At 46.3% G+C, this 12,682-nt stretch overlaps 1 protein-coding gene and 1 pseudogene across 8 annotated transcripts in view; one reads left to right on the top strand and one right to left on the bottom strand.

Annotated features, from left to right (window-relative positions):
• Positions 1-12,682, bottom strand: part of DIDO1 (death inducer-obliterator 1) — a 59,082-nt gene that overhangs the window by 29,435 nt on the left and 16,965 nt on the right. For 5 of the 7 annotated variants that reach the window (XM_081149771.1, XM_081149772.1, XM_081149770.1 and 2 more), the window contains exons 2-7: positions 9,753-9,921; positions 8,251-8,363; positions 6,589-7,411; positions 5,633-5,954; positions 3,370-3,582; positions 1,873-2,086 (exon numbers count right to left, since the gene is read on the bottom strand). In XM_081149771.1, the coding sequence (XP_081005897.1) occupies positions 1,873-2,086; positions 3,370-3,582; positions 5,633-5,954; positions 6,589-7,409 (1,570 nt within the window). In that variant the 5' untranslated portion in view covers positions 7,410-7,411; positions 8,251-8,363; positions 9,753-9,921. Of the gene's footprint in view, positions 1-737; positions 2,087-3,369; positions 3,583-5,632; positions 5,955-6,588; positions 7,412-8,250; positions 8,364-9,752; positions 9,922-12,682 lie in introns of those variants that run through there. The other 2 variants (XM_081149776.1, XM_081149775.1) reach the window with 2 other exon arrangements.
• On the top strand, positions 3,599-5,359 carry LOC308562509 (large ribosomal subunit protein uL15 pseudogene; annotated as a pseudogene). The gene is made up of 2 exons: positions 3,599-3,631; positions 4,757-5,359. The product of its transcript is annotated as a large ribosomal subunit protein uL15 pseudogene (transcript).

The following is a 12,682-nucleotide window of genomic DNA, read 5'->3' as shown; positions in this document are numbered from 1 at the left end:
CTATCACAACTGTGAAAGGATGCTCTCTTGGTCAGAGGTAGAGACACAACGGCTACTCACCAGGGCTGAAGTTGGTATTTTTACCAATGACCCTCTTACTGTTCCCTCCCAATCATCTTTTGGGAAGATGACATTTCGGGGACAACAAAAAAAAAATGATCAAAAGTAACTAGCTCAAAAAATGTCCCCTATGCATTTGATCAATTCTGGATATCCATCAGTTTTAATTTTGAGGTGTCAGTGTGCTAGGAAGAAGGGTCAGCCATTAGTTTCAACTTTCTGTCAACTGAAGCCCGTCTCAGGGAGGAGCTGATGTGGAGAGAGGTGGAGACAAGAAAACCCAGTCTGTGAGCAGAGGAATCGCCCCCTGGTGGACCCTCCCCCATTCCTCTCTTCCCTGAAGATCACAGTGGGATTCATGTCCAGGGAGAGAGCCATCGAGTCCCCACAACTTCGCACATGGCACCTCAGGGCAGCTTTCCAGCTCTAGTCAACAGACGGAAATCAGTCCCCAGGGCCTTGGCAGCTGTGCCTGGGTTTCCTGAGTCTGTTGCAGCCTGTAACCCACTTAGAGCAGTTACAGTGGACTCCAGAGCCACCACCCACAACCCATTCACGCTTAAGTGATGCATGTTTTTAAGTATGTTCACGGCCTCTGTAAAAGTGCCACTGTGTAGAGGTGCTACAACTTAATGAAAATTTGAGACGTGTGGTTAGCATGAAATTCTTAAACAACCTAAAGTGTATCAAACTCATTTTAATACAAGTGATTAACTGTATTTAACAACTTATTCCTAAAATAATAAAAAATCTAGTATTAGTTTGCAATTAGGTCTTGGGCCATTTACATTCTCAAAGTGAGTATTTAGTTACACATTTTCTAACTACACTAGTCCACAGCACCAACCTCCAAGCACCTTCCCTCGGTGATCATTGACAGAGGACTAAAGGGAGAAGGCAGTACACTGCTATAACCTTGGAATTCAGGGCTTGTTAACCTTTCGGTGCTTTTAAAAAAAGGTATAAAACAGTATGAAAGACAGCACAAATAAAAACGAAGTAAAAATCATCTTAGTAATAAAATACGACGTGCCCTTAAGATCAATTTAATTTTTGAAAGTTAGTCTGAAAAAATAAAAGACTGCTGCATAAACAAATAAAACTGCTGCATAAATCTGGGATTTCAAAGACTGATTGGCAATACTTTGAATCCCTCATTTGGGGGAGGGCCAGCAGCGCCCAGAGAAGTCCGGAGGCCAGCCACTCGTGGCAGTCTGCTTTAGGAGACACCTTACCCACTTACCTGGGACACAAGAAGCTCAGTGCATTGCCTTCAGACCTGGAGTGTGTGTTTCTGTGGATGTGTAGTATGTGCACTGAATATGAAACATTTCTCTCCACTCAGAAATTGTACTTCAGTTGTCACTATCCGTGCAACACTAATTTGCAAAAAGAGCTCCCAACATACAAAGGAAATGATGACCACACATGCTAAAGGGCAGTGTGGAAAACTGTACAGCTAACAGGGCTGTGATATAATGTACCTGTCATATAGATGGTGGTGAACTTGGAGTGCCAGGCAAGTGTACCTGTTCATTGGGCTTTCTTGGCAACAATACCAAATACTTACCAGTGCCTGATAATGAAAAAGATTAGACCTCGACCACCAGGTGCCACACTGAACACTGAGGTTTGTAGGGCTTTGTGGAAAACAGACAAAGGGCGAGCCCATGGGGCTCCTGGGTATTTGCTTCCATCCCTGGAGGTGCAGCACTAAGCTTGGCTAAACCTCCTAGTTCTGGACAGTCCCAAGTGGAAGGCCGTCCAGAAAGACGGGAAAGGGTCCGGAGGCCACCCCTAGGTGATACATACATTTATACAACAGTGACGGCCACAGGGCAGCAGTCTGTTCTGGCTTTACTGCATTGTAATTGTGGTCGCTCGCCCAGGACGGCGTGCTGCTCTCGCAAGTTGTTTCCTTCACAAGGACCTCACTCCGAGCAGGGGCCACCACTGCCTTCTTCACAGTGTTCTCTCTCTTGTCTGGAGCAGGTCTCTTGTGCACAGAAGAGACTTTAATGCCTGCCTGAATAATCAGTAAAACTCCAATCATTAAGGGGGTCAAAAGTCAACCTTCGCTAACTTCCCTTCTCAGTGAAGGTAAGGACATGCTCAGGGTCACTTCAAGCCCCCTCCCCACCCTGTGCGCCTGGGCCCACCTGCTCAGCACCAGGCCTCAGCAGCACTTGCCACCAGCTGCCCCCTCAGCATTCCACCGTAATGGCAGGAATGGGCTTCAACCTCTGAGAGACGTGAGGCCCAACACAGAATAACCTGTCATCCTGCTGAGGTGCGAGGTGGCAAGGGTAACACAGAGCAAGCCCGCTGAACAGGTGGTGAAAGGAGGCAAGAGCCAACTGGGAATGGCTTCTGTGAGAATGTGCCCACAACACTGCAGGGAGAAGGGCAACTCTGGGCAACAAGTCCAGGGTCCCCACACTCCGTGCTCTCCATCAGGCATCCTGCAGGGTCACTCTTACTGGGCACAGCAGTTCTGGCTCAAAATTACCAGCCTTAAACATTAGGCTATCTTAAGGCTAAATACACATTTAAATACGCCAAGAAAACTCTCCATTAGGCTTGTTTGTCACAAGTGCAATGGGAGTCATCCCACAGCCATGCCAACCTGAGTGAACTTGAGGAGGGCCTTCAAGTAGAAGGCAAGTGCTTGTGATTCCTGAAGCACACACGTGTTTCAAAGCCAGGCCATCTGAGAGCCAGGTTCACAGTAAGACAGGCTTGCCTCAGAGCCCACCCCCCACCCGTTGGCTGGCTGTGACTTCGCTTCCCAATTGGTTCCAATAGTCACCAATACTTCTTGGGAGATTGCTGGCTTAGGGACAGCAGCCAGCTGCTTGGGTTTGCTTTACTGCATCCATATTAAGTCAATCCCTCAGCTAGAAGGCAGAGAAAAGAAAACGTGAGAATAGCCCTGGCTGGTGTGTTGGCCTTCACACAGAAAGGTCATGGACTCAATTCCCAGTCAAAGGTTAGTACCTTGGTTTCGGGTTCACTCCCTGTCCTGTCAGGGCACGTGCAGAAGGCAACCAGTCTATTTCTCTCTGTCCCCCCCACCCCCCCACCCCCTTCTGCTTTCTCTGAAAAGTAATGGAAAAAAATATCCTCAGATGAGGATTAAAAAAGAAAACGTGAGAATATATGCTCACTGGTAACTCTGACAAAAAGACCAGAAAATAGGAGGGGACAGCACCTGACTTACTATGCTGCTGTCCCGTACAGGCTACAAACAAGCCTGGAACATGGATACGCTTACACTTCAACTGTTCAAATGAGGGGTTGTCAACTTACCTGAACACTACATTTGGGAAGAATGAGCTTTTCTGGTTTGGTCTTGATCTTTTCTTTGGGTTTGGGTTTGGGTTCCTTCCCCGCACTCAGGAACTTCATGGTGGCGGCAGCGTGTTTCAGAATGCAGTCACTGCTGCAGTAGACAGAGTCGGGCTGCGCCACACTCAAGCACCCCGGCCCAATACACTTTGCAGCAGCAGGAGCCTCTGCAATCTGCAAAACAGAACAGATGACTTCAGACTTAGCAATTCCAGCAGTTAAGGTACTTTGTAAAACCACTATTTTTAGTACTGAAGACACTTTGTAATCAAGAGACGCTAACAGGATTTTGAATGTGAGTAAAAACTTATCTTTTGTTTACTCAAAGCACATGAATTACTGTGAGGGCCACCCGTAGCTGGGCTCTAAGGGTGAGGGTGCACGTGAAATCCTGGACACCCAATTAGGTTTGAATCTCAGATAAACAAATACCTTTTTAATATAAGCATGCCACTAAAACAGCATAGGACACCTTCATAGAAGTGAAAGCTTCTGGAAGTAGATCTTTACCCACCTAGCCTGAGATTCTGGCCTCCTGGAGTACAGCATAGGACAACCCTGAGCAGAGGGCCTGGCTTAGCCAGGCCCATTTCTGACCCATGGAAACTGAGCTAAGAAGTGTGCTTTTTAGCTAAGTCTGCAGTTGTGGCACAGCTAGGAACCTGATGCACCACGAGCTGAGACAGAGCCTCTGTTCATCATTAGAGTAGGTCTGATGGTCAAGACCAAACACACAAACACATCCCTCAGACGTACTTGAGCAAAATCTTACGTCTCACATTAAGTAAAGACAATTGTTTTTCCTTCATTGAATCCAAGTTTCACTCAAGATTAAATTCAAACATAAGTAGTCTCAAACACACTAAAGACACGAAATTAAGATCACTTTCCCACAAGCTTACATTTCTGTTAACGCTTTCTAATGACTACAGATGTTAACAGTATCACATTTCCACTGAGTAGCAGCAAAGACCTCATGCTGGTGCTATACTAAATGCTCCAGTGCCGCCCCCCCTTTCCAAACACAATGCAGGTGTTAAGGCAGAGACACCTTTTGACATGGCCACCTCCAGCTGACCACACCAGGGGCAGCCGGTCAAGGGTGGCTGGGACGCAGGAGTCTGGGAGTGGAAACATGCCCTGAGTAGAGCAATCATGAGAGCCCAAGATGGCTCTCCAGCAGAAGCTGACATCCTTGGGAAACATGACAAAGAATCACAGCTCTGAAGGGGCCTGAAAACCAGCTGGGAAGGAGAACAGAGTAAACAGAGCTGGCACAGGCAGGTGTGATAGGAGCCACAGACACTGGGCTGGGGGTCATCCTGGCTGAGGTCATTTATCACCCCAGGTAGCCACTGGAGAGCCGCCACCACCACCCTCAGCATCTCCAGTGAGGCAGGTTCAAGACCACTTGTTCTTGTTCTCTTGCATCTTGGCTACCAATAAGCCATCCAGACTAAGGAAGACCTGGAAACTTTGGGGCCACATGAACTATGGCCCATCGGCAAGCACAGGAAGCACCCAGGAGGAGAGGTAATGCTGGCAGTGTGCATCATCACATGACCAACTTCATCAAATATCAGCCAGGTTCCTTTGGGAAAGTTGGCATGAGGCATTACCACTCAAAGAGGAACCAGAGCTTCCACCGTCAACCCTGATAAACAGTGGACCTTGGTCAGTGAGACAACACAGGTACATGCTGCCAAAAACAAGACAGGAGCTGCTCCTATCACTGATGTGGTGCGATTGGCTACTACAAAGTCTGGGAAAGGGAAGGGGCCCAAAGCAGCCTGTCATAGTGAAGGCTAAGTTCTTCAGTAGAAGTGCTGAGGGGATTAAGGGTATTGGGGGGGGGGGGGGGGCGGCACACGTGTGCTGTGTCCCAGGGAGACAAGAGCACACTCACTTCAGTAACTCCAAGATGACTGTATGTTACATGCAGCTCCATTAATAACACTTAGGGAAAGGCTTATTTTTAACAAATGAGTCCATTTAAGGAAAATGTTGAATCAACAGTAACAGTCCAGGAGCTGGACACAGAGTCCCACGAGGGGGGCCCTGCAAAGTACAGACCACGGCTACTTTCCTACCAGCCCACCCTCACCAGACACGACGCTGCTTCTGGGGAAGCCTAAAATTTTCCAAAAGAAAGCAGCTTCTGGGTCTCAATGCTTGCAGGCAGAAGTCAGATCTGTAAGGTCACCCTCCATCACTGAATACTCACAGGCTGGAATATTTTCAGTTTTTTCTTGCCACTCGGGTTCGCAGCCTTCTCAATTCTCCCCTTTATCCCTTGGTCTTCGCTGGATTTCTGCTCTATGGTCCCGATACTTGTACAGTCTGTGCCGTCGGCGTCTGCAGGTCGCAGTCTCGCTTCCTGCTGGTCAGTGGTTTCTGAGTTAGGCTCGTCCTGCACCTGCAGGATGGTGCAGTTGGGGCAGATATAATCCTCCCCGTTCCTCTCCAGGAGCCGCCCTCGAGCCTCAGAAATGCCCACACAATCGCCATGAAACCATTCTTCACATCGGTCACAGCAAATCATAAACCTGAAATTAGAAAATAACCAGGAATGGAAAATAAAGATAAGACTCAATTTTAGACATATTAGTAAGTCAAGTTGGTTTCAACACTTAAAAAAAATGCAAACATACAGAAAAGTAGAGAGACAGGATAAAGAACACGGTATACCCTTCTCTTAACAATCAAGCAAGTTCATGTAATTTTGTTTTGAGTAGAGCGTTTTAAGTGAGCTAAAGGCCTCCTGACCATCCCCCAATACTTCAGTACCATCGCCACAAGAGCAACGTCCCCCTCCCACCCAACGAACCAGACAGTGGTTCCTAATGCCACCAGAGCAGCGCTACCCGAGAGCAAGCTCTGGGATGAGAGCGATGTTTCAGTCTGTGCTGCCTTGCACACACACTGCTGGCTGCATGTGGCTGGTGTGACCGAGGTGGTGAAGAGCCCTGAGCAGCCAGTGGCAACCACAGTGCATGCAGTGTGTGGCTCCAGAGTACCTTTTTGACAATGACTTGTTCATCTTTTTCAACAGCACAAGTTGCTCATTCAGCCCAGCTCTGTAACCCTAAATCAAATCGGATGGAAGACTCCCCAGCTGCTTTCTCACGTGGATTTCCCTGAAACCCGGGGCAGCCAGCATTCTCCTCGCCCATAACCTACCTGTTGTTGTGAGGCTGACGACATATGCAATACAGAGCGTTGGGGTCGTACACCTCACACTCAGGCTTGTGCTTGACCGAGCCTCCAGGGTCCTCCTCTTTGACCCCCTGGGCCGCCCGCCCTTCTGACTTCCTCTCTCTGTCATCGCTCGCTGCCTGCTCAGCTGCGGGCTCTTGCTGGCTGGGAGATGAGCTCTCCACAGCATCGGCCACCTCCATGTCCACAGTTTCTGTCAGGTCCTCCTCCCGACGCTTCTTCTTCAGGCGACTCTGGACACCTTTCAGGGGCCGATCAGCTGGCTCTTGCTCTCGCTTTCTTCGCAGGCGATTCTGAAGTTCTTTCAAGGTCAACCCATCACTGTCACTATCAGAGGTGTCGTCCTCACCATCACCTCCTTTGGCCTTTGCAGATGAGGCTGGTAGTCCCTTACTGCCAGCGGGGCCAACCTTGGGCCCACTTTTACTGTCAGAGGTGCTCTCGACGCTCCCCTCAGAAGCAGTTTCGACATCTGTGACTGGGCAGGAGGTTGGCTCACTGGGGTCCTCAGGGGAGACAGGCACAGTCTTCCTCCCTCTACGCCGGACCGTCGTGAGAAACTCCTCCACCCTCTCAGTCCGCTTCGGCTGCCTCCCACTGCGTCGCAAGGAAAGGCTCTGCTGCTGCTGGGGCTGCTGATCCACAGAGTCTAACTCCGCGTCCCCAGTGCCCTCTCGTTTAGCAATGGTGGTCCTTCGAAACCCCCACGTTTTCCTAAACTCTTTACTGGTGGGTTTGATGACCTTGGGGGCTTCCTCATTGCTCTGGTCACCTTTCTCATCCATACCTAATGGGGAAATGCAACCAAACCATGACCAACGTTAACGAGGCCACATTCCTTGGTGAGTGAGCAGTGAGCCACTGAGCTAGAGGAGCATGGCCTTCATCCCACAGGAGGGAGACCACCCACGTGACCACTCAGGAAAGGAATGACTTCCTATCCACGACCAGTGAAGATGGCTCTTAAAAGCAAGTCATTTTGACCAGTTTCCTAAAGTGTGATACATGACATTTGAGGTGATTCTTGAACAAAACTCAAATTGTTACATATCTAATATTAGAAAGAACGAAAAAAACAGCTAGCAGATCTGCAACTTTGCCATTTAACTGCTTAGGACAAGATCGAATAAAACAGATAGTGGGTAAATATCAAATGGGCCTCAGTCCTGGGCAATAAGGACAAGACCAGAACAGTGTTTGCTGCAGTGGACAGGAGATGGCTGCCATCTCCCCAAATCAGGCCAACTCTGCCCGCAGGGCACAGTGGACGCTGTGCCAGTCCTGGGCTTCGGAGCCCTGAGCTGCCACGCAAGAAGTCCACCACCTGGCTGGAGAGTATATATGGAGAGGATGTGTGCTGGACCTGCACCACAGCCCAGCTGGGTTCTGCTCAGGCTCCTGAGCACCGACTCAATAGATACAGAAGGGTGAGTTCTGGGGATAGTTGTTACGTAGCAACATATAACTGGGACACAGGAAATACTGACCTTGGCAAAAGCTTTAATGTGTACTTATTCTTCCTATTTTACCTTTCTCTCTTTCCTACTAATAGATTATTGAAGGGTCATGTTTGTGAAACCGTGACTCTTGTTTGAAATGATAAAACCCAAAGAATACAGTACATACCTTGAGAATTATTTTCCGAGCTGTCCAGGCTTCAATCACATGTAAATGCTCGTGATGATTCAGACTTTACGCCATGTTCCATCCTAGGGGAAGGACTGGTACAGAATGAAGACCTTCAAAACATAAGATACACAAAATTCAAAACCTTACGCAACACGACTCCTTTCTACTTCGCACTAAGTGCTGTCACTCCGTTTCCTGTCCAGCTTCGCACACTCTTCACTGTGGAACTTGGCCTCATGCTTCCAACCACTCAGAAGCTTGCTAGAGTGGCTGTGACATCAGCATGTGTGCCACCTCTCTGGTTCCAGCTGAACTAAACTGGGGTGCTTACAGTGCTTCCAACACAGAGTGCTCTGGCTGGTGACCTTGAGCAAGTCACACTAACTGCTTGCATTCAAGAAGCAGTTCTGATGTCATAATGTTGTGAGCTCAAATGTGAGAAACACCACTCATGCTCCCCCAAAACAGGGCTGAGACCCTTGCACAGTATATGTGTTAGAGCTGTTACTAACCACACTAGTTACAACTGTTTGCCCATCCCAACCTAGAAATCTGACTTTTAGGATAAGTGTTCTACTCTTGCAAATCAACTTGCAGCAAACCTGACAGCCATCTTGAAAGACAGTCAAGCCGGGCTAGGCGTGGCCCAGCAGTTGAGCGTTGACCCAGGATCCAGGAGATTGCGGTTCAATTCCCAGTCAGGGCACATGCCTGGGTTGTGGGTTTGATCCCCAGTGTGGGGCGTGCAAGAGGCAGCCGATCAATGACTCTCTCATCATTGATGTTTCTATCTATCTCTCCCTCTCCCTGAAATCAATAAAAACGTATATTAAAAAAAAAAAAAAAAAGCAGCAAAGCATAGAGCAAACAGCTGTTTAAAAAAAAAAAGGCCAAGCCCTCATTTCATACAACAGTCTTAATTTTATCAAAGACACAGTGTGAGAGGACTGATGTGCAGGTAGCCACAGTCCCTCCATCTCAGAAGGTCTGTGACTGAGCCCCACAAAAGCTCCTGCAGGGCTGGGAAATGAGCCCCATTCCCAATGCAGTGTGGACAGTTTTCCGCAGGAAGAATTCTCTGCAAAGTACACTTCACCACAGAGAGAACATACTACCTCAAGGTCTATGCACTAATAAAACAACCAACAGGAAAATATATGCTCTGAATCAAATTGTTATTTTTTCCAGTTTGAACTAAAGTGTTTTACTTGTGAAATCTTTTATATTTTTTGTATGCTGAATATGGGCACCAAAAAAACCTGTAAAAGTTATCTTTTTCAATTGAATGCGCACAAGTAAAAGGTTAGAAAAGGTAAAAAGAAGTAACATATTATTCCACATTCACCTAAAACACTTTTCGGCTCAAGTTTAGAATGTTTCAAACAGATATGAATGTTACATCATATCACTTTCTTTACTTATAATGCCCTTTAGAAACATAAATCACAACTTCAAACTGAAGGTTTTGCTGTTCAAATTTAACACTACTGATACGTTACCTGCCCTGAAAGCTTGGACACTTCTGGGAAGTCCTGAATACAACAGAGAGCCTTGCCGTTGCAAGCACTTGGTCCAAGCAAACAGCCAGGCCTCAAACACTGCTGCCGCCAGTTACTGCTCACTGACAACTACGCAGATTATTGTGAGACCGCTCGCATGAGTGAGCTCCTAGAAGAAAGTAAGAAGATGGTTTATAGATCTTGAGTAACTATAAATTAAACTACATTAAAAACCAAAAATTAAGCAACAAAAACCACACGAAAAACAGTCCCCTTCCTTCAAGGACTTTTAGAGAAAATATTGTGATCACACAGGGACCAAGAAAGGCAGGGAGGAAGCTGGTAATAACAGAACAGGTCCTGGCAGGATAAGATGGAAGGTTTCCACAACCAGTAATCAGGCATCAGCTGCTTCCCAATCACGATCCAATTTCTGAAACAAACCCAGTTCAATAAAACCCAACAGAGAAACAAAATGTGAAAAGGGCCCTGGACAGTGTTGCGCTAAGTGGTTAAGAGCATCGGTTGTGCATGGAAGGGTTGTGGGTTCGATTACCAGTCAAGGGCACATGTGGGAGACAACCAATCAAAGTGCCTCTCTCACATCTATGATTCTCTCCTCTCCCCTTCCACTCTCTCTAAAGATCAATGGGAAAAAGTCCTCTGGTGAGGACTAACAACAACAACAAAAAAGTGAAAAGGCTGAACAGCAAAATGAAATAAATGTAATTATTTAAAAATTCTTAATACTGTACCTATGCCATCATTTTAGTTAAAAAACCTGAGAAAGATTTTAAAAGACTTTATGATTGAGCATCAACATGTTACAAGTCACCTATGTGTATTAAAAACATCTTTCCTCCTACACCCTCTTTCAAACTAAGGGCCTCACCTAGTCTGAGTCTCACTAAACCCAACCTGCCTTTGTTCCCTGAGGAGCCCTAAGCACTGATCTTTTGACACATTTCAGTCTCGTCCAGAGCCCAGAGGACCCACCTTACCTCGCTTTCTCCTAGCCTCACTCCAACTGCCTCTGTGTAACTGTGGTAGCCTTAGTGACCTCAGAACAAAGACAAACATTCTGATGCCCATTCCTTTTAAAGCGACAGTGACCATTTCACCCCATTAACCAAATCTGTCATCACAGCCACCAAATCTCTTGAATGTGGCAAACCCGTCTCAAAACAAGGCTTCAATGGTTCAGAAACTTTACTTCTCAGAAGAAACTGGAACTAAACCTTATTTGTATATTCCACAACCCCAAGAACAAAATTTAAGATATTCTCAGGAATGAAAAAAAAACTTTCAATTTATGTTACTCTGAAAGACAAACATATGTCTGTATTTAAGTGCTGAAAATTTCATCGGAAAAGAAAAAAACCTAGTTTAACTTATAATGAGTGGCATGAGATAAAGTCCATATTCAAAACACACCGCATTTTAGTCAGTTTGTTTCATTTATTTGGACTTTTTTACATTCGCAAAATTGACTTCTTTTCATAATTTCTTCAACACAGAAACTCTAATATGAAATTTCAGCTCATGATACAAAACATGGATACAAAGACCAAAGAAAAAACACGCATAATTAAGTGCTAAGTTCCTAACACAACTTAGATTAAGTGTATAACCCTTTACACCACGAGGAAAAGGGTTGCAAAACCTGCATTCACATCATAGTAATTAACAACTTTCCCCAAGGAAAAAAGGCAGGCATCCCTGAAACTGGTAAAGTGAAAAACACCGCAGACGACCATCAAATGTACTGAAAGAACTTAAAATTATCTTTCTACATTTCTAAGTGCAAGATTTTTCTCAATTGAAAACTGCTCCCTCCCCTGCTAAGCCAAGGTAGGAATGATGCTATGAAATCATAGGTTTAAAAATCTCAACTGTTGTTAAACCATGGAGTATGCACCTGGCAGGGCAACCCCAATGGCTGAAAGGGATCCAGTACCTTCAAGGTCCTTGAAAGGCAACTCTCCAACTTTTGGGTTCCAAGGCCTCTTTACACTCCTAAAAACTGAAGACCTCAAAGAGCTTCTGTTTTTGTGGAATACCTGGTTATTTCCAAAATTAAAACAAGAAAGTTTCCAGGTAACTGTGGGTGTTCTTTGCTACTCCACACCAAGCTTTGATGAGTTGCAGTGTCACATTAGCTGCAACAGGGAAACAGAAACCATATGGTATTCTGGATCACTAGTTCACACAAATCCAAGTGCAGCACGTTCCATCAGATGACACGGAGGACACACACGTGCTAATGCTGGCACCTGTCTCCTCAGACGGCTACTGTCACTGGTAAGCCATCAAGCTCACAATGGCACATAGAAGCTTTTCAAAATTCTAATACTTGTTTGAAAGCTAGAATTTTATCGTTAGCAACAAATACTGCCAGTTTTTCCCTTGAGACTCACATCCTTCATCTTCAAGAAAATGCCTGCCAAAAACCAGTCTGAAAACTGCAGCCTCTCAGTTGTCCTTTCAAGAACAGATGGCTCAGGTCCCAAGAGCACCCTGCCAGGGACCCGGGGACAGACTCCTGTAACAAGGCATTTCTATTAGTATAAGAACACACCTCGCCACGTTATCACAGGGAGCATGAGGAAAATGTACACTAATGGCTAAGATTGAATAAAATAATCTTTACTGCTTCATCAAAGACATGAAGGGAAGCTGGTGCATTTTAAGTGACCAGTGTAGAGGTGGAGAGCACACAGTAGGGTTTTGTATCACCAACCCAATTTGCTTCTGCACCACCACCGGTGCAAATGTCAACTCAATGGGGAAGGCCGACAACGCCAACTATCATAGTGTAAAGAGTTTTGACCTCTTGTCCCCAGAAGGGTTTGGGGACCTCCAGGGACAGGCTCCTGTAACAAGGCATTTCTATCGGCTTAAGAACACACCACATCCATGCCCAGCACTCT

Source organism: Miniopterus schreibersii, assembly GCF_964146895.1.
Source record: "Miniopterus schreibersii genome assembly, chromosome: 10".
NCBI lineage: Eukaryota > Metazoa > Chordata > Mammalia > Chiroptera > Miniopteridae > Miniopterus > Miniopterus schreibersii.
This window is presented reverse-complemented; position numbering and strand designations above follow the sequence as displayed.